This window comes from Mus musculus, chromosome 18 (assembly GCF_000001635.26).
Source record: "Mus musculus strain C57BL/6J chromosome 18, GRCm38.p6 C57BL/6J".
NCBI classification, from domain to species: Eukaryota; Metazoa; Chordata; class Mammalia; order Rodentia; family Muridae; genus Mus; species Mus musculus.
The window spans coordinates 23,841,890-23,864,249 of NC_000084.6; the positions used below are offsets into that span (position 1 = coordinate 23,841,890).

Here is a 22,360-nt window from a genome sequence, read left to right on the forward strand (position 1 = left end):
AGCCAAGTTTTAGTGAAAGGACATATGTCAACTTTAAATATAATGTTAGAATTCACTACTTAAAAAACAAAAACAAAAAACCCAGCAGAAGTAATTTCCTGCCTCTTCTCAACCCTGTCACCCTCTTTAAATCCTCTATTGTTGATGCTTTGGCTATCTGACTAAATCCCTAAGTAAGTACCATGAGGCCTTCCTGCTAGTTTGCCTTCCTTCTAATATGGAGTTGTGCTCAGATAACAAAATGTCCTGAAACAAACCTGGGATGTCAATAAATGAGCTTATTATTCAGCAGTTTTCTGTTATATAGCACAGTGCACAGAGGCTCTGTGGTAGCTGCTCTCTGTTCTCTGTGGCTGCTGGGACCTTCTCCCGTGCCAAGCTGGGTCTGCTGAACTCTTAGCCTTTAGGCCCCTTTTGGGGAGCTGTTGGGGAAGGTGTATCCTTCTGTAGGAAGTAGCTGTTAGGGATGCTGTTGATGGTGTGACAGCTAGTGAGCTTGTCTGCGGTGAGTGACAAGAGTGAGGAGCCTGTGACCTGAAAGAAAAGGGCAAAGGTTTCCACCTGTAGAGGGGATGACAAGGCACCTAACCCAGGGACAGGAACCTCTGTAAGCAAAAGAATGTTCTGTGGGACTGAGCTGGAGGCTCATGGTGGTCCATTCACACCACTGTCTTGCATGTGCTCAGAGTTCCACTTTGAGGGCTCCCACCCCTTTTATCATTGCTTCCTGACCGCAGTCAGCAAAGAACCTCGAAGACTAAAAAGCAATGCTGAGTTAGACTTGACCCTGTGTGTGGGATGATGGCCAGTTTCTCTCTAGACTTCTCCCTGACCCACTTAGCACATCTGCATCCCTCCACTTGCACATCTGCATCCCTGCGTTTGCATATCTGCATCCCTGCGTTTATTTTGTACTTGCAGTTGCTTTGTGGTTTTGCTGGGTTTTCTGTTCTTTTTTCTGTTTTTCTGAATTTTGTATTTCAGTGTTTTTCTGGCCTTTCAAACCTCAGTTACTTGCCCCTTAAAATGAGATCATTTTCCTTGGGAAAAATGTTTTAGAGGCCACAAATTCATGGAAATCCACCTGCCTCTGCCTCCAAGTGCTGGGATTAAAGGAATGTGGCACCATAACCAGATTATTGGTTTTTCATTCGCCGGTAAGCAGAGGGGCATTCCCCATGTGTTACCTACAGATGGGCATTTGGCTAGAGGTGACCTGTCATCACAGAAGTTAAACATGGACACTCATGTCTTCTCAGATTCCTGCCTCTAAGTTAAACTTACCTTATTTCAGTCTGTCTTATAGTCTGGAAGCAACAAACAAACAAAAATAGGCAAGCAACAGAGCAAAGCCTTGTCTGTGGAAGCGTAGAGGCTATACTAGAAACAAGTGTGTAGAAACCCTTCCAAACGCAGGGGGAAGACAGCGCCAGGACGGCAGAGCTTGCTAGAACCTTCTTTCTTCATGACTTCAATAAGAAAACGGAATTTCTTTCCAGTGGGTTTTTTATATACCTTCCTAACTTGTTTTAAGGTTTCCCCACCTCTGCTCAGTCTGGAATGTTAAATTCTAACTTTAGCTGTGGTCTCAGACTCGGGCTTCTGCTTCCAGTTTCAATGCTGAGCTCTATGGAAGCCAGTGACATTTTGTACTGAGCACCGCCCCCCTCCGCTTCCTCCTCCCCCACCCCCACCCCCACCCCCCTGGACTCTGCTGTGGAAGCCAAGTGTCACTGCATGAGGCAGGATATGTTTAGTAAAATTTGATGAGCATGTTGCCTGTACGGAAATTGCACATCAGTAATTGGGCATGAAACTAAGTACCTAGGACTGGCTCAGTCCTAGTAGGTAAAAATTCTGCTAATGTTTCCAACCAACAGTCTTACTCTTTAGCTGCCATGTTATGGTGGTTGGATAAGCCACTACAAATAGACAGTTGAGCCTAGTGCTGGGGTTAGTGAGCCTGACGTGGATGCTCTGGCTTCAATACACTATCTTATTGGTGAGTTTCTGGGAAAGTTGCTTTTCCAAGTAATACTTAAACAGCAGTCCTTGTTCATATTGTAAGCCTCCAGCTGTTGTACGCTCTCTGTGTCTCTCCAAAGTTTACCTTTTAATAAAGATATCCATCCTACATCTCAGCCAAGGACTCTTTGGAGTTTGATTTCTACTGCCCTGAAATTCCCATTTGGAAGAGTGAGGAAGCGTTCTGTCTCCCATGACACAGGTAGCCCTTTAATCAACTCAGAGCATCCACTGACTGTCCCATGTAATTAGATTCTTTACAGTCAGGCTAGCTGTGAGTAGTGCTCTACAGGTCTATGTGTTGGGGAACAGTGGGTAGGAATGTATGTTTACATTTGTGTGAAAGTGTGGGTCCATACTCAAGGATGCACATTCATGTGTTTGTGTGTGCATAGGTCAGAGGTCAGCCTTGGATGTCTTCTTCTATTTGTTCCTGGTGTTATTTTTTGATGCAGGGTCTCTTACTGAACCTGGGGAGCCCACTGATTGGCTAGACTGGCAGGCCAATGAGCTTCATCCACTTTCTTTTTTGAGACAGGGTCTTTCACTAGGATTGGAACTCACCATCAGCTAGGCTAGCTGGTCATTAGTTCCAGGAATATGCTCTTACTGCCTCCCAGCACCGGGAATACACTCTCACGTCATGGTACCCTGCTTTTTACATAGGTTCTAGGGATTAAACTCTGGTCCTTGTGATTGGCACTTACTGACTGAGCTGTCTCCTCAGCTTCACAACTGAACTCTTAAAGTGTGTGTTGTGTGTGTGTGTCTGTCTGTGTATGTGTATAGAGGTTTCTGCTGACTGCTGGAAATAGAACCCCATGTTTTGCAGTATCACTTTCCTCTTTAGTCGGCCCTGATTTTCCACAGGACACTTCCTCCAATAGGAGGTTTGGGCTTTGGTGGCAGATGTGTCCTACAGAAGCATCGGTTGCAAGAGTGACCAGGCAAATACAAAGAGACAGTAGGCCTCTGTGCTTGTGGTGTGCCAAGTCTCAAATCCATCATGCTCCATTAGGAAAGTGATTTAATTGTCAATATGTGACTGCTGAGGTGGCAGAAAACAGTTACGTTGTTAAGTTATGAGACTATCAGGAGCTCAGAAAGGAGTGTATAGAAATAAGTCACCAGAGAGGAAAGGAGCTGGTACTGTCCCCAGGAGCATGCAGCACACAAGGGGCCTCTCTGACATAAACCACAACAAAAGATGGTGATGTCAGAAGTAACTAACGTGCTAGTGAGAACCTGAGACATGACCAGGTGGCTCTAATTAGCAGAGAACCTCAAGTAGCCTTTGAATGAGAAGTTGGTGGCAGCCTGAGAATCAGATCATCATCTGAGATTAGAGCTGAGCACTCTATCCAACGTTGATGTTGTGCACATAAGAAAATTGTTGACTCAGAGGGTGTGATAGCATGTCCAACCTATTCAAGGTGGGGAAGGCTCTGGAGCCAAGGCTCCACTTCTCTTCCCTCGCCCACATTCTCCTGGATAGATGCTTAAGAAAATGTGGTGGGATAGTTTCCTTTATTTCTAGCTATTTCTGACTCTTGTTGCCTTTCCTAACTTGAGGAACACATTGTGCTGATGGCTTCTGAGGGCAGCACATTATAATCAGCCACTTGGTGGACATAGCATCCTCCCCTTTGATTGCATTGACTCATCTTGCATTTATTCTTTCAAAGTTTATCTTTTATGTTCTCTGAAGACTTGGTCTCATAGTCTTTAAAAAAGAGAACCACCAAATCTTAAAAGGACATCTAGCAGCTCTTGTACTGCCTCACTGGGGATTTTGATAACATTTCCATTTGCTGTTTCCCAGCCCTGGCCGCCGTTCAGCCTCTGACCCTCCTCATTCATTAACCAAGAAGTTGCTGGAATCTTCTGAATTCAAATACTGTATTAAATGTATGCTTAGGTACAAAAAGGACCAACACTGTCTCTTAGAAGGTAAAGCACACACAAGCACAAGCTAATATAGAACCAGAGCGAGGTCATAAGGAGTGGAGGAGGGCTACCTCAGATGGTGCTGTGAAGGAGGGCCACCTCCAATGGTGGAGGTGAAAGAGGCTCTCTGAGACAGTGCCTTCTGCACTTTGGTCTGAAGGAAGCAGAGATTCTAAGTGGCCCCAGGGTGTACAGGACCTAATGCAGAGCCAGGAACAGCAGAGAAGCCTGCAGTGAAAGGAGTTTCCTTAGGGGAAGCCTTGGGAAAGTGAGGTAGAACTGTAACCTCTGGGCATGGTGCACCAGAGAAGGAGTCTGAGTCTTACAGTGGCTTCATAAAAAGCCACCATGATGTTCCTACAGTGTCATCCACGTTCAGTCGGAGAAGCTTTGACACAGTGTGTTAAAAGTGGGATTCAAGGGAAACAGACCATGTCATATCCAGGATAAGGAAATTAACCTAGACCCATGGACCTGAGAGTGAACCTTCTGATGGCTGACTTCCCAACAGAGGCAGTAGTTTCTGACTGTTCCAGCTAGGTAGTATCTATTTGTTTTGGGTTTTCGTTTTGTTTTTTGTTTGATTTCTCTGTGTAGCCCTAGATGTTCTGGAATTAGCTCTGTAGACTAGGCTGGCCTGGAACTCAGAGATCTGATCTACTTGCCTCTGCTTTCTGAGCATTATAGGTGTGCACAACTGGCCCTTCTAAATAAATGAGGCAGTACTTTTTCTTTCTAATTAAGGGAGAAAATTTGGAATATCAAGAATGAGGGCCAAATGCCATTAAGAGGTTGAGTAGAACGACAAGAAAGAGCGGTTGATTCTATAACATCACATTGCAGACAGTCAGTACGACCAGAATGTAAGACTGAACGACAGTTGCTAGCCATCGAGTAGAATTAGCCCAGGAAGCAGTAGGAGTGGGGACAGGAGAAAGAGGGTCCACTCTGTTTCACAAGCTCAGTGGTGGTGTGAAGCTGAGAAAGTTGTTTTTTGTTGGGCACAGGACTTGAGGAACTAAGATGGGGAGGGGAAGAGATGACCCACGTCCCACCAGAGCTCAGGGCACTGAGCAGGCAGACATGTTGGGCATCTAGCTGTGGGAAGCCATGAGACCCCAGGCCGGTATAGGGAAGGCGCAGTCCGGGGTCCCTAGGTCTCACAGAGGCCAGGGACTACAGGTTCTAGCTCCTAGGCATCGAAGGATGTCTCTGGATACTGCAGAAGTGCTGAGATCAGGTGCCTCCCCCGCCCCCGGGATGGCAGTACTCTTTCTATATCAGTTCCTACAGGGCAGTTACTCTTCTGTTCCAATGCCCGTACGGCTGTGAAACATGGAGGAAGGCCAGGAAAGCTCAGGCCACACAGGTGGGAAATCATGCCGTCAGTGTTCCAACTGAACTATTTATTTGTGTCCTCAGTGCTTAAGCTTCTCAAAATGATGAAATGCATTCCAGCTTAACCTTCCAGTGTAAAGGAACCATGGTAAGGAGGTAGGTTGTACACAGAGCAGCAGAGAGCTCGCTGGAAAATACGCTCATCAAATCCTAACTGTGTGTGAATATAATCCAGCACTGCAGTGAAGGCTCGACCACTGGGGATTGATTATTCCAGAAGTGCAGAGTTCAGACGTAGAAAATCAATGGATATGATTGATCATATTGACAAACTAAAGGAAAAATATTTTCCTGTTTGTAAAAATAGTAGTTGATAAAATTCAGTGAAACTTAATTGCTAGTAAAATTTAAGAGTATTTCCTTAGTATTAAACATGTGTGGCTAGTAACAGATTTGGGAGAAGAACACATTTTGTGTGTGTGTGTGTGTGTGTGTGTGTGTGTGTGTGTGTGTGTGTGCTGTTTTTGTTGTTGGTTGGGTGGTGGCCATGGTGTGTTTTCTTTCTTTTATTTTCTTTCCTTTTTTTGACAATGTTTCTCTGTGTAGCCCTGGCTATCCTGGAACTCACTTTATGCACCAGGCTGGACTCACTTCAAAGATCTGCCTACCTCTGCCTCCTGAATGGCTGGCATTAAAGGCGAATGCCACCAGTTCCTGACTGGAACACAGAATATTCTGATTAAGTTTCAAGCTTACATTCCCACCAGCAGTGTATAAGAGTTCTCTTCTGGGCATCTTCTACTGCATTTGTTAGTATTTATTTACTTAATGCTTATATTTTTTTTAAAACTTAATGTGGTTGAATTTGCATTTCTCTGGTGGCCTTGAAGTTGAGCATTTTTCGTATACTTATTGTCCACTTGTACTTTACTTGTGAGAACTGGCTGCTTGTTTCTCTGGCCCATTCACTGGGTTGCGTTGCTCGTTCAGCGCTACAGATCATCTTCTACCCACTGAAGAGAAAACTAACATCCAAGAAGTCATAGGAGAGGACAGACCGTGCTAGAATAGTCGCTAAGCAAATGAGGACGGCAGGAATTAGTACACACCTTTCACAGATTACTGACTGCTAATGGTTTCACCCCTCCAGTCAGAATACAGATTAGCAAATGACTAAGAACAGGATTCTCAAGAAGTGTACCTGACCTTCACAGACGAACAGCCTTAAGATGAGGGGCTGATAAAGCACGTAAAACTAGAAGGTGCATGAGTGTCATTGTCTAGTACCTAACAAAATAAACTTCAAATACAATTTAGCCAAATATACTTTTTTAAAATGCTTACTATTAAGGAAACTACATAGAAAAAATAATTTTAAGCATGCACACCAAACATAGTGAATAAAACAAACTGCAGATGTGAACACATAAATTAATGACAACACAGTAACAAGGGCATAATCTGTGGGGGGGAGGGGGACCACTAGGGATTCAGCCCCATGGCCTTGTGGGTAATCAGCAGAAGCTGTACTGCCCAGCTACATCCTAGCCCCAGGGGATTTACTTTTGGTTTCAAAACTTACTATGGACTTAGAGTGATGGCGATAATGTGTGTTACTGGCTAGACGTGTAGATCGAGTAGTCTTGAAAGTCAAGAAGAAAAAGGGTTAAGTAACTATAAGCTAATTAAATTTCAGTAAGAGAGCTAGGACAAATGTTGATTGAGTAGTTTCTACAAAAGTGGGTGGGAGGAGGCTGGAGATATGGCTCAGTGGTTAAGAGTATTTTTGGTTTGCAAAGGACCTGGGTTCTACTCTTCTCACCCACATGGTGACTCACAGCTATCCAGTCCCAGCTGATCCGGGGCTCTTTGCTGACCTACATGGATAGATGTATATTCAAGCAAAACACCCATACCCTCCCCCAAATAAATAAATAAATAAATCACTTTTTAAATTTATGAATGGTCCTGGGATAAAATATTCACATGCACAATGATGAAACGTTAGCCTCACCCTATCTACAAGAGTCAGCTCAAAAATTGATCATAAACCTGAAGCAACAACTAAAATCATGAAGCCTTTGGAAGAAAGAATTGGGTACAGATGTTCCCGACCTTGGGTTGGGGCAGGCTGCTGTTTCTTAACCATGGCAACAAAAGCACAAGTGATAGATAAAGGGTTAAATTGGATTAGTTCAGAACTGAAAGCATGCACTAAAGGGGACACTGTCTGAAAGAGTCCATACCAGCAAGACAGGGAGTATTTGGAGTATTTGCAAACCATGTACATGTCTGATAAGGGAACTGTGTCTGGAAAATAGAATTCCCACAACTCAACAAAAGCATACCTCAGTTTAGACACAGGTAAAGGATTTGCAAAGAAGCCTCTAAAGACGGTCTACAGTGGCCCAGAAGCGCTTTAGGAAGGTGTTCAGCACCATTAGTAATTAGTGAAATCCATCTGAGGCAGCAGCCGCACCCGTTAGGACATCCAGGATCAGACAGCAGACAGTACTCAGGGTCAAGTTGAATTCTATGGACAGTGCTGGTGGGAAAGTAAGATGGTGTGCCGGCCTTGGAAAATAGATGGGCACGTCTTAAGGATGTTTGTCACAGACACACCCCAGGACTCAGCAGAAACTCCACCTTACAGCCAGTGAAGACATATGCCACTCAAGAGCTTACAAACATTCTTACCAGCTTTACTCAGTGGTCCTCAAATTGCCCAGATGCCCACTAACTAGTGGATGGATTGATAAAACGGGATGTACTTATATAGTGAGATATCGGCCATAAAAAGGATTAGAGGGCGAGTGAACCCGGAAAGGCTTTTCTGAGGAAAAGGCCCAAGCTCAGTGATCATAAAGCCTGATCCCCTCTAAGGGAAGTCTGGGGGAAAGGCAGATACTCAGAAGCTAGAGGAGCAGTTGCCAGTGCGCCGGGGATGGAACAGAGAAAATGGCTGCCAGTGGCTATGAAGTCTGTGTGTGGTGTTAAAAATCTGGAATTAGCGACCTGGTATTGGATTTACAGTCCTATGAATGTGAATATACTGAAACCCACTGACGAAAATGTACATTTTAAAAGGTTGAGTATATGAATTATATTGAATATTTTTAAAGGGCTATTTTCTGTATGCCTTTTAAATTCAAAACTGAAATGGAAAGAATAAATGAATGACTACCTTTTTTGAATTTTTGAAAGAGGTTTTTTGAATTTTTGAAAGAGCTGCTGCTCATTTCGCTTGTTTTGTTTGTTTTGTGGGGCTTCTTTAGTTTTGTGTTTTTCAAGACAGGGTTTCTCTGTAGCCCTGGTTGTCCTGAAACTTGTCCTGTAGACCAGGCTGATCTTGAACTCAGAGACCCACCTGCTTCCCCCACCCAAGACTAAGGTGCTAGGATTCAGGACGAGCACCACCAGCACCCAGCGAGAGAGGAGAGGTCATAACACACAGGATCCATTAAACAGAGCATAGATTTTGGATAACCAAGAAAACCAGACGATCGCGGGGACACATTTAAACCACACAGTTCACAGTCTAAAATCACACCTTTAAAAATACAATAAGTGAGGATGAATATTAAATATACAAAAATAGAGATCTACTAAAAATATTCATTTTTAATTTTTACCACAATTTTTTTTTGTTTGTTTGTCTTTTTGTCTTTTGTTTTTCGAGACAAGGTTTCTCTGTATATCCCTGGCTGTCTTGGAACTCACTTTGTAGACCAGGCTGGCCTCGAACTCAGAAATCCACCTGCCTCCGCCTCCTGAGTGCTGGGATTAAAGGCGTGTGCCATAGCAATAATATTAATGACGGCAATACAGCTTTCTAGTTGTATAAACAAATTGCTTGTATGTTACGTGTTGTGACAAAGAAAAATGGCTTCCATAGATGAGGAAATAAAAGAGCCCCCAGCACATTGCACTAGGGAAGTAACCATAGTAAAGAGTTCTTCTCCCACTGGGGACCAACACAGGTGGTGTCAGACCTGGCTGACATATCAAACATTACAGAAACCTTGGCAAGCTTATAGAGAAAAGCATTTCTAGGGAAGACGCTGGGTGGCGTGGCATCCTGGGAAAGCCAAGGTCAGAGCTGGAGGAACCTCCTTGTGCCGGGGATAATAGACCAGCCAACTCCATTCTTCACTTCACGATGCTCTAGGCACACTGCTGCCACAACTCCCCTGTCTCTGCGTTTCTCTCCCTCCATTTGATGGAGGCAGAAATGTGCACAGCAGAGCCCTGGTCGAGCACCTTCAATGTTAGTGTGGAGGCAGGAAAAGAAGGCTTGCCTACATTCTGCTTCTGAGATATGAAGCAGGGCCCTGAAGCATCTCCCCAGTAAGAAGGTCCCCAAATGCAGAGGAATCAAAAAACGACAGATTCCCACTAACATTTGGAATGACTAAAATTAGAACCATACTTTCTATCACAAACCAAAATAAATTCCACATGGATCCAGAATTCGAATGTAAAACTGGAGATCATAAAAGCATTTACAGAAACTATGCATGAATATTTATGGGATGTTGGTTGAGGGAAGTTGCTAAGCATGATGTAAATACCAGAATGCCATTAAAATGTTTGATAGAGAATATTGAGTGACCCAGAAAACAGCCTGGGGTGTGGTGCAGTGCTTGCATAGCACCCACAGGCCCTGGGTTTGATTCCCAGCACCACAGAAACAAGCGTGTATGTAAAAATAGATATGATTGCATCTTAAAAGCATCATCACATTTTAGCAAAAATAAATAAATGTATAACCCTACCTCTGAAAAAATCAGAATGGCATATGCTGGAATACAAGCACGGGTTTGTTACCTCTTGGTGATGGTTATTAGAGATGGTGACAAGGTTTTTTTCTAACTTTCCTCCCCCCACCCTCTAAAATCATTGCTCATTTTTTAATTTGGAAAGTGAAGGATTTGGATGTCTGGATGAGAATATGTAGCATCTGGGTCTCCAGAGGCAAATTTAATGCTAACCTCCAACAAAATGAGGATAACTTTGCAGAGTGGGTCAGAGACAGTGTTTCCTGTGCCCACCTGTGTGATTACACTGTGTTGGCCTGTGCTCATCCGGTGGCACTCTTAAAAGGAGGACTAGCTGACTGAAGCCCTCTCCCGCAAGTCTGATGTTTCCTCTTCCCTCCCCAGCATGGTGTTTTGGGTTTGGATTTGCTATGCCTTCCTCGTCTCGTTTTTTTAAGAGAAGCCATCTGCCTCAGGAGAAATGCTTAATTCATGGTGTTGGCATCTAAGGGAAAGCCAGACGCCTTTGTTTCATTTCTTCATTGCCTTACCTACAAAGAACGAGCTGCCCTGGCATTTCTGGTTCCACGGCCTTTAGATTCCTAGTGTTTTGTCTCCTCTTCTCTGCAGCTGCATCTCGGCTGAGGATATGGTATAAGACACAGTGGTGCCCTAGCCAAAGGGGAGTCTCCCTCTGGAAAGACAAGGTCTCCAGAAACTTTGATGGTAAATAGGAGGGAGGCCCTTCATGGTCCAGAAAGACTAATCAATAGCATGTCAGAAATAGAGCAAGTGACCTGTAGACGGCAGAGAAAGGAAAACGTGCCATTCTACTTGGTCCCGCTCTTGGCACACAGTTGTGCTTCCTGTGAGGTGGGGGACTTGTGACAGCTTCGAGTGTTAAATGTCCTTAGTCTTCCCCATTCAGGTAAAAGCCAAGTAATTGCCGTCTTTGCTGGGGTTTTATTTCTTACTGAGATTGGCACGTTTCAATATTTCAATAGTTCTTCCTTCATGTTTAAAAGTAAAAACCTTGCTAAACAGACTGTCCTTGGAGGTCCCATTGAACATTTCAGCATGACTGAATATCTGCATCTTTTCAGGAGATCCCTGGCTTCGTCCTGTCTGCTCACGACGGAAGCCTGTTGCTCTTGGGCTGGAGTGAGGTTAGCATGCAGCTGCTTCTGCTGTTAGTGATACACTTAGTGATACAGTTTCCAGCCGAGTTACTTTGCAAGATGGCCATAAAACAGCATGAGCATATGTATTTGGGCCTCGCACCCCATAAGAGCCTGTGTACTGCCCTGATGGTTACATGGTCTGTGCTTTTCCTTCTTAAGTTGACTTGGATGACAGAGAGCAGGACACTAGCTAGATAGAAGGGCAAGGACATGTCCCTTTCCTCTGACAGAAGCAGCAAGGATCGTTCATAACACAACTGCTTTGGCATCCTCGGAGGATCCCACATGTTGGTCATGGGAACTAAAGACATGGTGGCTGACAAAGAAGTGACGGATGTTGTACTGTTGAGACATGGCCTCTTCCCTCTGGTCCCCAACCCGTGCTGTCCAGAGGGTGTAATGGTATAAGGCGCATGTGTGGAGGATCTGTGCTCTGTATCACGGTGCTTGTACTCCTGACTGCTGTCACACCTGAGTACAGCCAGACTGACCTGTCCCTCTTTTTGCCTCTTCTAGGAGCAGCCTATTGCCAGTTCATGGACATGCTCTTCCCGGGCTGTATTAGTTTGAAGAAAGTAAAATTCCAAGCAAAGTTGGAGCATGAGTATATTCACAACTTTAAACTTCTGCAAGCATCCTTTAAACGGATGAATGTTGATAAGGTAAGAGGCTTGTTAATATCCCTGTCATGTACTCTTTAAAATTGCCTTTAATATTTTATTATTTTTGAACCATGTGTATGTGCGTTCATATGTGGGTCTGTGTGTGTAAGAGCAGTGCCTGCAAAGCCCTTAAGAGGTTATGGGACTCTGCAGGAGTCAGTTACACGTGACTGAGAGCCATCCAGTATGGGTGCTGGGAACTGAACTCCAGTCCTCTGAAACAGTACTACAGCTACCTTAGCCATCTATCCAGCACCCTTAAGTACTTTGCAATCAAAACATGATCAAGTCTAAGAACACATCCATGGGGATATACTTAGATGACTCCCTTGGGGCAGGGCAGGGCGGGGCGGGGGGCAGGGAGGGGGAGAGGCTGCACAAACACAAACAACTGCTCTGAGTTCCTGTGTACATGTGAGATTTTAGTTTTTAAAAATCCTTAACCCTGCAGCCATTTGACAAACTTCTTAGCATGTTATAGTGGGTTGTTAGCGTCTCAGGGCTACAAATGAAGTCTTCTGTTTACCAGATGCCTCTGGAGTTCTCTGGGTATTCTGTTCCTTTGGAAAAACAACTTGTTAACACGGGGACCCAGCATGGGTATGACTCTCAGTTCCCAGACTGAAGCAAGTAATTTACATTTGCTAATGGTCTAAATGGGCTCCTCTGCAGAAGAGGACTAGGACCCTCCTTCCTTGTGGTTAAGTTACCAGGGAGATGCAGGCAACAGTGGCCAGCATAGTGCATCCCTTAGACTCCAGCCTTCCTGAATGGTGCTTTTCTCCTTCAGATTATAATTTTACCCTAGAGTGTGACACAGATGGAAATCTTTTGTGCCCACTTCCTACGGGGCTAAGACCCACTGGTCTCTCCAGGAGTGCTGGCTTTTATCCAGATGTTCACTTACTAATAAGTGTTCATTATTTAGGGTTTCTCTCTCATAATGAGTATGACTGGCTGTATCTCTTAGAATGAATTAGCATAACAAGGCAAGAATTGTAAACAAGGAATTATAAACAAGGGGAAAGAGATAAACTAGCAGAGAAGAAACATAACTCTTTGAAAAACACGTATTAATAAAAGGAGTAAATAGGCTACAGGATAAAAAACAGATACTAGGTTATAAGAGATGAAAGCTAGAGGAAAGTTTAATAATTTAATACAATTCACTGCTTCCCTAAGTAAGAAGCATTCTTACCAGAATGTCAAGAAAATCTGGCTTCTTTCTCAGAATTGATATTGTATATTGTATGCTCTTAGCCAGCCAGGGTAGTTCCAGCTGCTCTGAAGTCTGAGGCAGGAGGATTGCTCAGGCCTAAGAGTTTGAGAACATCTTGGACAACACATGCAACACTGCTATTTCAAATCAAAAAGAAAAGAAACAGAAAATATGTTTCTGAAAAATCTTAACTTTTATTCCTTTCTGCTGTGTCTAATTTCCAGGCAACTCTTCCCCACCACACCCAGCTGTGCAGGCTCTCCTTACTTTTAGGAAACACCTCTTTTCTTTGCCCTTTAAGTCGACTCTTGTACATTCAAAAGGAGAAACAGCGGTACGTAGGTTTCTGGCTGGAGCTTGCTGTAAATCCAATCAGAGAGCTTTGTGTGTCTTTCTATTAGTGGACACACAGAGGACGGAAGAGCTAAGAATGTTGAGAAACAAGTTTGCAGTGGGAGGAGACTGACCTCCCAGCCAACAAGATGCTAGCATAGGACTGTCAAATCCCTAGAGAGACACAGTATCATGTACCTATCATGTCTGCTACAGGGCTTGGTTTTCCCCAAAACCAGGAACACACAATTAAGTGGAGAAGTAAGAGCTGCTGCATAACACCATTGTGTGAAGTTCCCACACATAGGCAGCAAATTGCTTCAGTCGTTCATGAAGGCATTGTGCTAGAGGTCACTTACCAGTCAGTCTCTTTGAAAGCAAGCAGTAAGACTCAGAAGGCAACTGCAATAAAGTACACAGCGAGGGCAGGGAAGTATGGATGGGGCGGGAATCCTTCCTCGAGGGTTCAAGGGAAGTGAGAGGAGGGGACACAGCAGCACCAGGACCAGCTGCAGCAGCTCGATGAAAAATGACCCTTCCAGAAACTTCTTTATTGTGTTCTGCACCTCTGTTGGTTCCTATCACAGCTGCACTTTAACAAATATCTTTGGAAAATATATTATTGATGATTTATCTGAGCATGTAGCCTGGGTGCTTCGCTTGATTTTTTTTCCCAAGTTATGGTTGATTCTGTTCTCTCTCTCTCTATTTTTAATTCTTTCCTTTACCTCCATGACTATAATTGTATCGTTTCCCCCTTCCCTTTCTTCCAAACCCTCCTGTATGCACCCCTCCTTGCTCTCTTTCAAATGTATGGCCTCTTTTTTCATTAATTGTTGTTCATGGTACCAGAAAGTACCATGCCAGCTTCCAGAGGGAGAAAAGGGACACTAGCCCTGCATGGTGACCTAAGACTGTAGTAGTGGCACCATACTTGGAGGTAACCACAGCTCTCTAGTTGGAGTTTTGACCCTCTTCACAATAGGAAAATCATACCTGGTACAGGAAACCTAGCTAACTACCCAGGGCTAGTAAAGTCATGGATCATGGAGGGGCACCCACAGACTGTTTTCTGTTCTCTTTAATGTGGCCCTGTTGGTATTTATGGCATATGGTTTCCAAGGTAGCAGTTAGTGTCTTCTGTCTCCATTCATGCGGTCCTTCTACTGTTTCTATTCCTGTGGTCCTCCTACAAAGCCTTGCTTCCTGTGCACTGGGCTTCTGTCTGAATCGTGCATGTGTACATGTGCATCCTGAGTCACAACTTGGTGCATCACTCTCTCATCATTCCCATACAATAGTCACCCAGTGACAGAGGAAGTAAAAATCCAGTAATTGTGCAATGTGGGAATATGGTACCATTCCATTTCCTTTAATAAAAGAAACAGCGACCCACTGAATTACAGCTCAGTACTCAAGTCCCTCCTGTGTCCTTTGTCATAATCCCGGAGGTTCCTGTGAGCGTTAGCAGGGAATCATGGCTGACTCTGGGTTCTGGTGGAAAGCTTACTCTGAGAAGCTGATGTGCACGTCATGGGCCTTCCTCGTATGCTTCCAGGACTCTCTTACTGAGCATCTCCCTCTCCGTGTCTGCACTGCCATGGAGCCCTGGCTGTGCTTCTCAGTTGCTCTTTCCTGGGCCCTGTACTATGTTAGTTGGGATGCTTGTCTACATTTTAATGAGCTCTGCGCCATGTGTCCCATTACCTGTTTTTGCTGAGCTGCCCCTGGTTCGTGTGCCCTGTCCGGTAGCATTATTCCTTTATCTCAATACAGCTGGGCCAAGAAATAGGAACACACTTCAACTTGGAAACAGTACAACATCCCAGGCCTGGTATTTTGTGGAGAGATTGCATAACTATATATATGTCCCATATATGAGATAAGTCCCTCTATTTGTGGTTTGTTGTTTTCTGGTTTTGTTTGTTGGCTTTTTTGAGATGCGATCTTACTATGTACCTCTGTTTGCTCTCAAACTCATAATCTTGCCATAGTCTCTCAAGTGGATTACAGGAATGTGCTACCGCCAGACCTGGCAGGCCACCCCCCATCTTGACAGCTAAGGGTGGCCCTATTTCAGTTGTTCAGGGAATACTCAGGTTTACAGGATAATCCACTCTGGGGCTTTTTGGTTGGTGGTAGTGTGGTAAGTTTTTGTTTGTTTGTTTGTTTGTTTGTTGTTGTTGTTCTCTGTTGTTGCTTTGTTTTGTTTTTACCAAGTCTTTAAATAGTTAAAAGTTGTGTTAATTGTAGAATACTGCTGAGAAGCCAGGAAAACAATGGGTGGTCAATAACTTCAGGCAGTGGGGCCCGAGGAACACTCAGTAGTTGAGAGTGCCTGCGACTCTCACATAGGATGCTGGTTCAGTTCCCAGCCCCACTATCTGATGGCTACAGAGGATCGTACCCAGCGACCTCTTCTGGCCTCAGCAGGCACTGCACACACATGGTGCACATACATGCACATAAATAAAACTTTAAAATTTTTGCTTACAAAAAAAAAATTGCAAGCAAGCAATTCTTAGGATACAATTGCATAAAACTTCAAGCTAACCTGAGGCTTGTGACTCACTTGGTGACCTGATGTTGCAGGTAATCCCAGTGGAGAAGCTGGTGAAAGGGCGTTTCCAAGACAACCTGGATTTTATTCAGTGGTTTAAGAAGTTCTACGATGCTAACTATGACGGGAAGGAGTACGATCCTGTTGAGGCCCGACAAGGGCAAGATGCAATTCCTCCCCCTGACCCTGGTGAACAGATCTTCAACCTGCCCAAGAAGTCGCACCATGCAAACTCCCCCACAGCAGGTATGTTTCGAGGACATCTGTCCTTCTCCTCATAGGAAATGGCTCCGACTCTCTGTGCTTCAGTCTATGCTTGTGACTGACAGTATTTTCATGCCTTTGGATGGTTCTCAGTATTGTCTGTGTGACCATGCTGATCTTTCTGTGACCCACTTGTCATGAGTCTAATGATCTGCACTTCAGATATTAAAAAGGCACAGCCGTACATGCTGTCTCTGTAGCTGCCTATTAAGATAATAACCTGAGGATAGATTTCTTTTACTCTTAATTTTCCTGAAATTTTTTGAGTAGTTTGTTTAGATTTACATCAAAATATTTCAAGTGCTTAATTGCCGGCAAGGCAGATCATCATATGAACTGACATACTGCTCAGCATGGGTCATTTTATAGAGATGTTCAAAGGAAATCAGTGAGCGGTTTGTATGTTACTACAGACACTTCATTTATCCTGAGTCCTTGTCCTCAAAATTGAAACTATTGAGGATACATACCTAGAACTTTTAGGAATATTTTAACTTTTGTGGATTTAAAAACAAAAAACAAAGCTCTAAAATATCTTAGAAATATCCTTGCCATAAGCAGCCAACTCTACTAGACGACATACGTTGTTGTGAAGTGAGGTCATTATTATACACACTGGTTGTGCGCTAGACGGTTACTGCTGAAATGTCTGAAACTTACTTTCTGTCACAAATGCAGAACCCACTGTTCAAGCCTATTATGATATAGCTTTTCATCTCTGCCCATCCTACCATAGTCAGTATGGTGAGATATGGTTGGTAGTAGGTATCGGTAGCTCTCTGGTCATACTTTAGCTTCCTACTTAGAAACCTTTTGCCTTTTATGTCTGTCTGAATTCATAGCTATATGCCAAATAAGCTGTACCCCTTGGAAATCTTACATCTTCAAAAGATTTCTCACATAATTTGTTTTTAAAAAAAATATTGTTAGAGGTGACAAGATCAGGGTATATACTTGCCCAGTCTGTTAGATGAGGTCTTCCTCATGTGGAATCAGAAGAAAAAGAATACATATCTCTAAGAGATATTTGGGAATTAGCTGGATTGGGCTGTGGTAATGGGTGGATCCTGGAGTGAGCAAGCAAGCTGCCAAGTGTGACTTCCTGGCTTGTCTCCCACACTTGGAAGGATGAGGCTATCATTTAGTAAGTGCTGAAAGAGAGCTAGAATTGAGAAGACACAGTGTTTATTTTAACAAACTGAGTTTCAGGTTTCTTTGCAGCATCCAAAAGATGATCTGAATAACCATTGTGTGTGTGTGTGTGTGTGTGTGTGTGTGTGTGTGTGTGTGTGTGTGTGCCTGCCCCCATGCACTCACAGGCACACAAGCAGGAGTGTGCCTATACACTTGTGAGTGTTGCGTACAGTGAATCTGGAAGTGAATACAGAGTGATAAGGGGAGGGTGCCTTTAGGAATTCCTAACAATTGCCGAGTAAAGAAGAAGAAACGTCCCCGGAATGCAGAGAAGATGCCAAAAAGCTAGGAGGAGGCTAAGGAGTGGCTTTCAGGGAAGCAGAAGGAAGGAGGCAGAGTGACCCACAGTGTCTAACTCCACCGAGGAGTCAGGAGAGCGAGGCCTGGAGTCGTCCCTTGGATCGCTCAGGATCACTCATGAGATGAGGCCTGGGCTGGGGAATGAGTTGGATAAAGGACTCTGCGTCAGTATCCAAGTCCAGGTTTGGAATGAATGGGCCTCGCCACTGAAGAGCGCTGAACTCTGAACTTTGGGAGTTAGACACCTGTGAAGGGAAGAGGCTTTTTTTAGAAGGATGAGCACAGACAAGAAAGTCAAGAGAACTGACGTCATTAGTAGTGCGTGGAATGGACAGGCCTAGATTATTATTCTTTCTTCCACAATCATACCGTGACCTTAATTCTTTTGCCTCAGCTCCAGCTCTTGCCTTCCAAGCAGAGCTGCAGTCTGTTGCCTTGTCCCCATTTTCCAAGAATTCCCTCATCTGTGTCTCACAGAACAAACAGTAGGAAGTTTCTAGAAAGAGGGTCATGAATATTAATTGCAGAAATACGACGTACAGTGAAACTTGAAAATAGTATGTAGAGAGCTGACTCCTACGACTTGATTAATAATCTCTCAGGGAACCGGTGCCCTGAGATGGTGGGCCCCGTGGTCTGCATGGTGCCACTGAACAAGGCCAGGAGGGGTGTGGAGCAGAAGCAAAGGGAGGGGCTGGATGAAGAAAGCCATGGGGAGACTGGAAGACAAAATGTCGTCAGCATCCTTCAGAGCTGGAGCGGAGCCGGTGCTGGCCGGATGTCCTCCCCGGGGCTGGGATCGAGAGACCTGTGAAGTGAGAGGAACTCGGGCAAGAACCCAAGGCAGGCTGCTCTTGCCCTCTCTAATGTCAGCTTCTGTGGCTGTTACTGATGGACAGGTTGGCTTTGAAACCAACTGCATTTTTTTTCTTTAATTCTAATAATAAACCTCAGGATATTTTTCTCCCTCAATTGTAACTCTTCTTTACCTTTCTTTCTTTTTTTTAACCTTCTAACACTTCTGCTCTTTCACCCAGAACTAGACTACCCTGCCATCCCTCTCACAGAACCCACAGAGGAACTTGTCCTTTTTGATGAAATACCATGAACCTGAGAAAGAAGTGAGTGATAAAACGTAGGGGACATACTGAAATCAACAGTTGATAAATTTGATTTTTTTGAATGTCCCAGAAGGCAGTGGTTTCTGATTCTGCTCCTGTACCTTGATGGTGTTTACTTTGTTGCTCTTACTTGGGGAGGAATGGTATTTTCAGGAATGCAAGTTAATCACCCCTCTTTAATCAAATGTGTCCTGAATATTAGACATTGTGAGGCAGTAAAACTTTACTGGAGAAAAATTACCACAAGACATACATCACATTCAGGACACGGTTTTTAAGGACCACTGTTGGAGAAAGGCCCCTGGAAATACACAAGGGCCTGACTTGTTTCAAAGTCCTACATTCAGACAATGGGAACAAAGCCAAGAAAACATAAATCAAAATGCTTTCCAAATGTCAGGAGAGGTTCTGTAAACCTGTGAATAGAATCCTGTGCTTTAGTCCAGGTTTCTAGGGACTTTTCAGAATCTGTTCCTCTTTGACCGAGACGTGTGTATTATAGGAAATGGGACTACATTGTATTGAGAGCATCATCATATTACAGAGATGGTCTGTTCCTGGTAGTGACGTATTAAGAGATACGTAGGTACCAAAGCACAGAAAGCAGGGAAAGATTTAAGAGTCTTAAGGTGGGAAGTTTATCAGAGTCTGCAGCCTGGCTTCATGCTTCAGATCCAGCTGCGCATGAGTCCCACATGTGTGAGTTTGAATGTGATGTAGTAGGTCTCAGGGTTCTCTCAAAATTCTCTATTCAGAACACTGACCCACAATCTCTATGCAGTCTTTTTAAAAAACTGATTTATTTATTGTATCTTCAGACACACACCAGAAGAGGATATCAGACCCCATTACAGATGGTTGTGAGCCACCACGTGGTTGCTGGGAATTGAACTCAGGACCTTTGGAAAAATAGTCAGTGCTCTTGAGCGCTGAGCCATCTCTCCAGCCCTATAATGCAGTCTTGATGTATATGGTATGAGTTGTCCTTCACGCAAGACCACAAATGATACAGGCAATCAAAAGGTTTCAATATGAAAACATAATGATCGCTGGATATTACAGACCTAGAACCAGACGTTTGATTATTTGTATCCATGGAAACATGTAATGGCTTGTCTAGTTGAAAGCAGGATGGGGGTAGCATGTTGGAATACTTGATTAACTTTGCACTGGATGAATCTCTCCTCACAGATATGCCTCAGGCTGATTTAACTTGCATGTCTGGCAGCTTCAAAGCATCTTGTGTGAGTGACAAAGGGACGAGATTAGAGTAGGAAAGTGATATGGAGTGTGACGTCCGTTCAGTAATGATAGAGAGACCCCTGTCTGTGCTAACAAGGAAGGGAATCCTGCTTCTGCAGCGTCTGTGCGGTGTGGACCAGAGAAGGTTTCCTGTTCAGCACCGATGCTCTCCGCACATTTGGTGCATTCTCTGTCATTCAATGCAGATAAAAGCTTTTTCTCCTATGGCCTCAAAGAAGCATAAAGTTGCTTGGTATCTGTATAGGTGGGCAACTTACCTCCACTATAATCAACTTCAATATAAACAGGTTTCCTGTCAGGGTGAATAGCTGCCAAGTAACATCAATTCTGACTGAATTCTGAGGAATTGTGGTGTCACAGTTTTTAACCTGCCACCCACAGCCGTGCATTTAAATGCACACATCACAGTGATAACTGTCAGTTAGGTGTCTATACCCTCGGGAATCCTGATGTTTATAAGTGTAGTTACCCTGATCCAACTTGCGATTCCATAGCTGTTGAGAGAGATAGGCTTTATGTGTGAAGATTTACAAAACTTAAAAGGAAATTCAGCATTGTGGTTGCTATAGCAACAGAAGCTCAGACACATTGTAGATTCACATACGCTAATGTATTTAAATCAGACTCCCAAATATAAATATAGTTAGATAGATTTAGAGTTGCTATGGGAATTGAGCTTTCTCTCTTTCCTTCGAGACCAGTCTTAAAATCAGGTTAGGAAGAAATGCTGTTAGTTCCAAAACAGAATGTACCCAGACAGTGTCAACTGGGTATCGAAATAATCTTCATTGAACCCCTAAGTGTAGATTTTAGTAAACCCTAATAGTATTTTTTAAAACTGTATTGAACATTGAATGTCCCCACTGAGTTGCTCCAAGCTGTTGGTTCCATTTTAAAATGTGACTGTGTTTCTCCATCTGTTTGCTGAGCAATGTACAAGCATTGCTTGAACGTCTAAAATTTAGGTAGACATCATCTCTCACCTTCTTTTAGGAAAAGAAAAGTCGCTGTACTTCTTTGTGTTTTTAATGTTAGTTTTGTTTCTTAAGAAACATAGTGCCAAGTGTAGTGATACACGCCTTTAATCCCAGCACTCGAGTGGCAGAGGCAGGCAGACCTTTGTGAATTTGAGGCCAGCCTGGTCTACAGACTAAGTTCCAGGACAGCTAGGGCTACAAAGAGATACAATAATCACAGTGGGGGTTTTATAGTTGTTTTGAGGTTTTTACCTCATCCTGGTCTTAGTTTTATAGTTCAGAATGAGTCCCTTTTAAAGTACTACACGTATTTGAAAAGAATAAACTCTTCATTTGAACAGTGCTTTGCAAATATGTAAAACCAAAGAGTTTGACAGTATGCTTCAGAGTCTCCATAGTTTAATGGAAGGGACTTGTCTTTCCCAAATAACTGTTGCAGAAATAATTTTTAGTCTTTCTAAATTGGGTGTGAAATTGTGTGTGCCTCCCTTTAATTACTTCTGGCTTTGATTTCTGTTTTTGGAGAGTCTTTTACTAGTGCATATATATTTATGATTAAGTTATCCTGTTGAATTGAACTTATAATTTCCAAACTACTCTTTGTCTTAAGAACAGTGATAAAGACAATATAGCCTCCACTACTTTTTTATATTTATGGTTTGAGTGGTTTTTAAAAAAAGATTTATTTGTTATTTATATGAGTACACTGTAGCTATCTTCAGACACAACAGAAGAGGGCATCAGATCCCATTACAGATGGTTGTAAGCCACCATGTGGTTGCTGGGAATTGAACTCAGGACCTTTGGAAGAGTGATCAGTGCTCTTAACCACTGAGCCATCTCTCCAGCCCTTGAATGGTTTTTAATGAGGTAAATATCCTTATTTATTAAAAACCCACCTATCTGTGTCTTTATAGGTAAAGTGTGTTTTAAACCATCATATAACTGGGCCCTGCCTTTTAACTCACTTTGGTAATCTCTGCCTTTTGGAGTGATTAGTCCATTTATATTTAGTGTTACTAGTGGTTTTTCTTGATTTAAATCTATCAAATTATTATTAATTTCTTGTTTGTTTCTCTGTTACTAAAAAGTTTCGTTCTTTATTTTGCCGTATTCATTTTCTTCCTTTCTGCACATTTGAGTCCCATCCCTATTCTTTAAACTGAAGAGCTGTTAGCATTCCTTACAGTGAAACGCTGTTCAGCTTCTCGTTCTCTGT

General features: G+C 43.4%; 1 protein-coding gene across 5 annotated transcripts in view; it reads left to right on the forward strand.

Annotated features, from left to right (window-relative positions):
* The window catches only part of Mapre2 (microtubule-associated protein, RP/EB family, member 2), a 141,529-nt gene that overhangs the window by 89,557 nt on the left and 29,612 nt on the right, over positions 1-22,360 (forward strand). For all 5 annotated transcript variants that reach the window (NM_001162942.1, XM_006525744.2, NM_001162941.1 and 2 more), the window contains 2 exons: positions 11,765-11,910; positions 16,055-16,268. In NM_001162942.1, the coding sequence (NP_001156414.1) occupies positions 11,765-11,910; positions 16,055-16,268 (360 nt within the window). The remainder of the gene's footprint in view (positions 1-11,764; positions 11,911-16,054; positions 16,269-22,360) is intronic.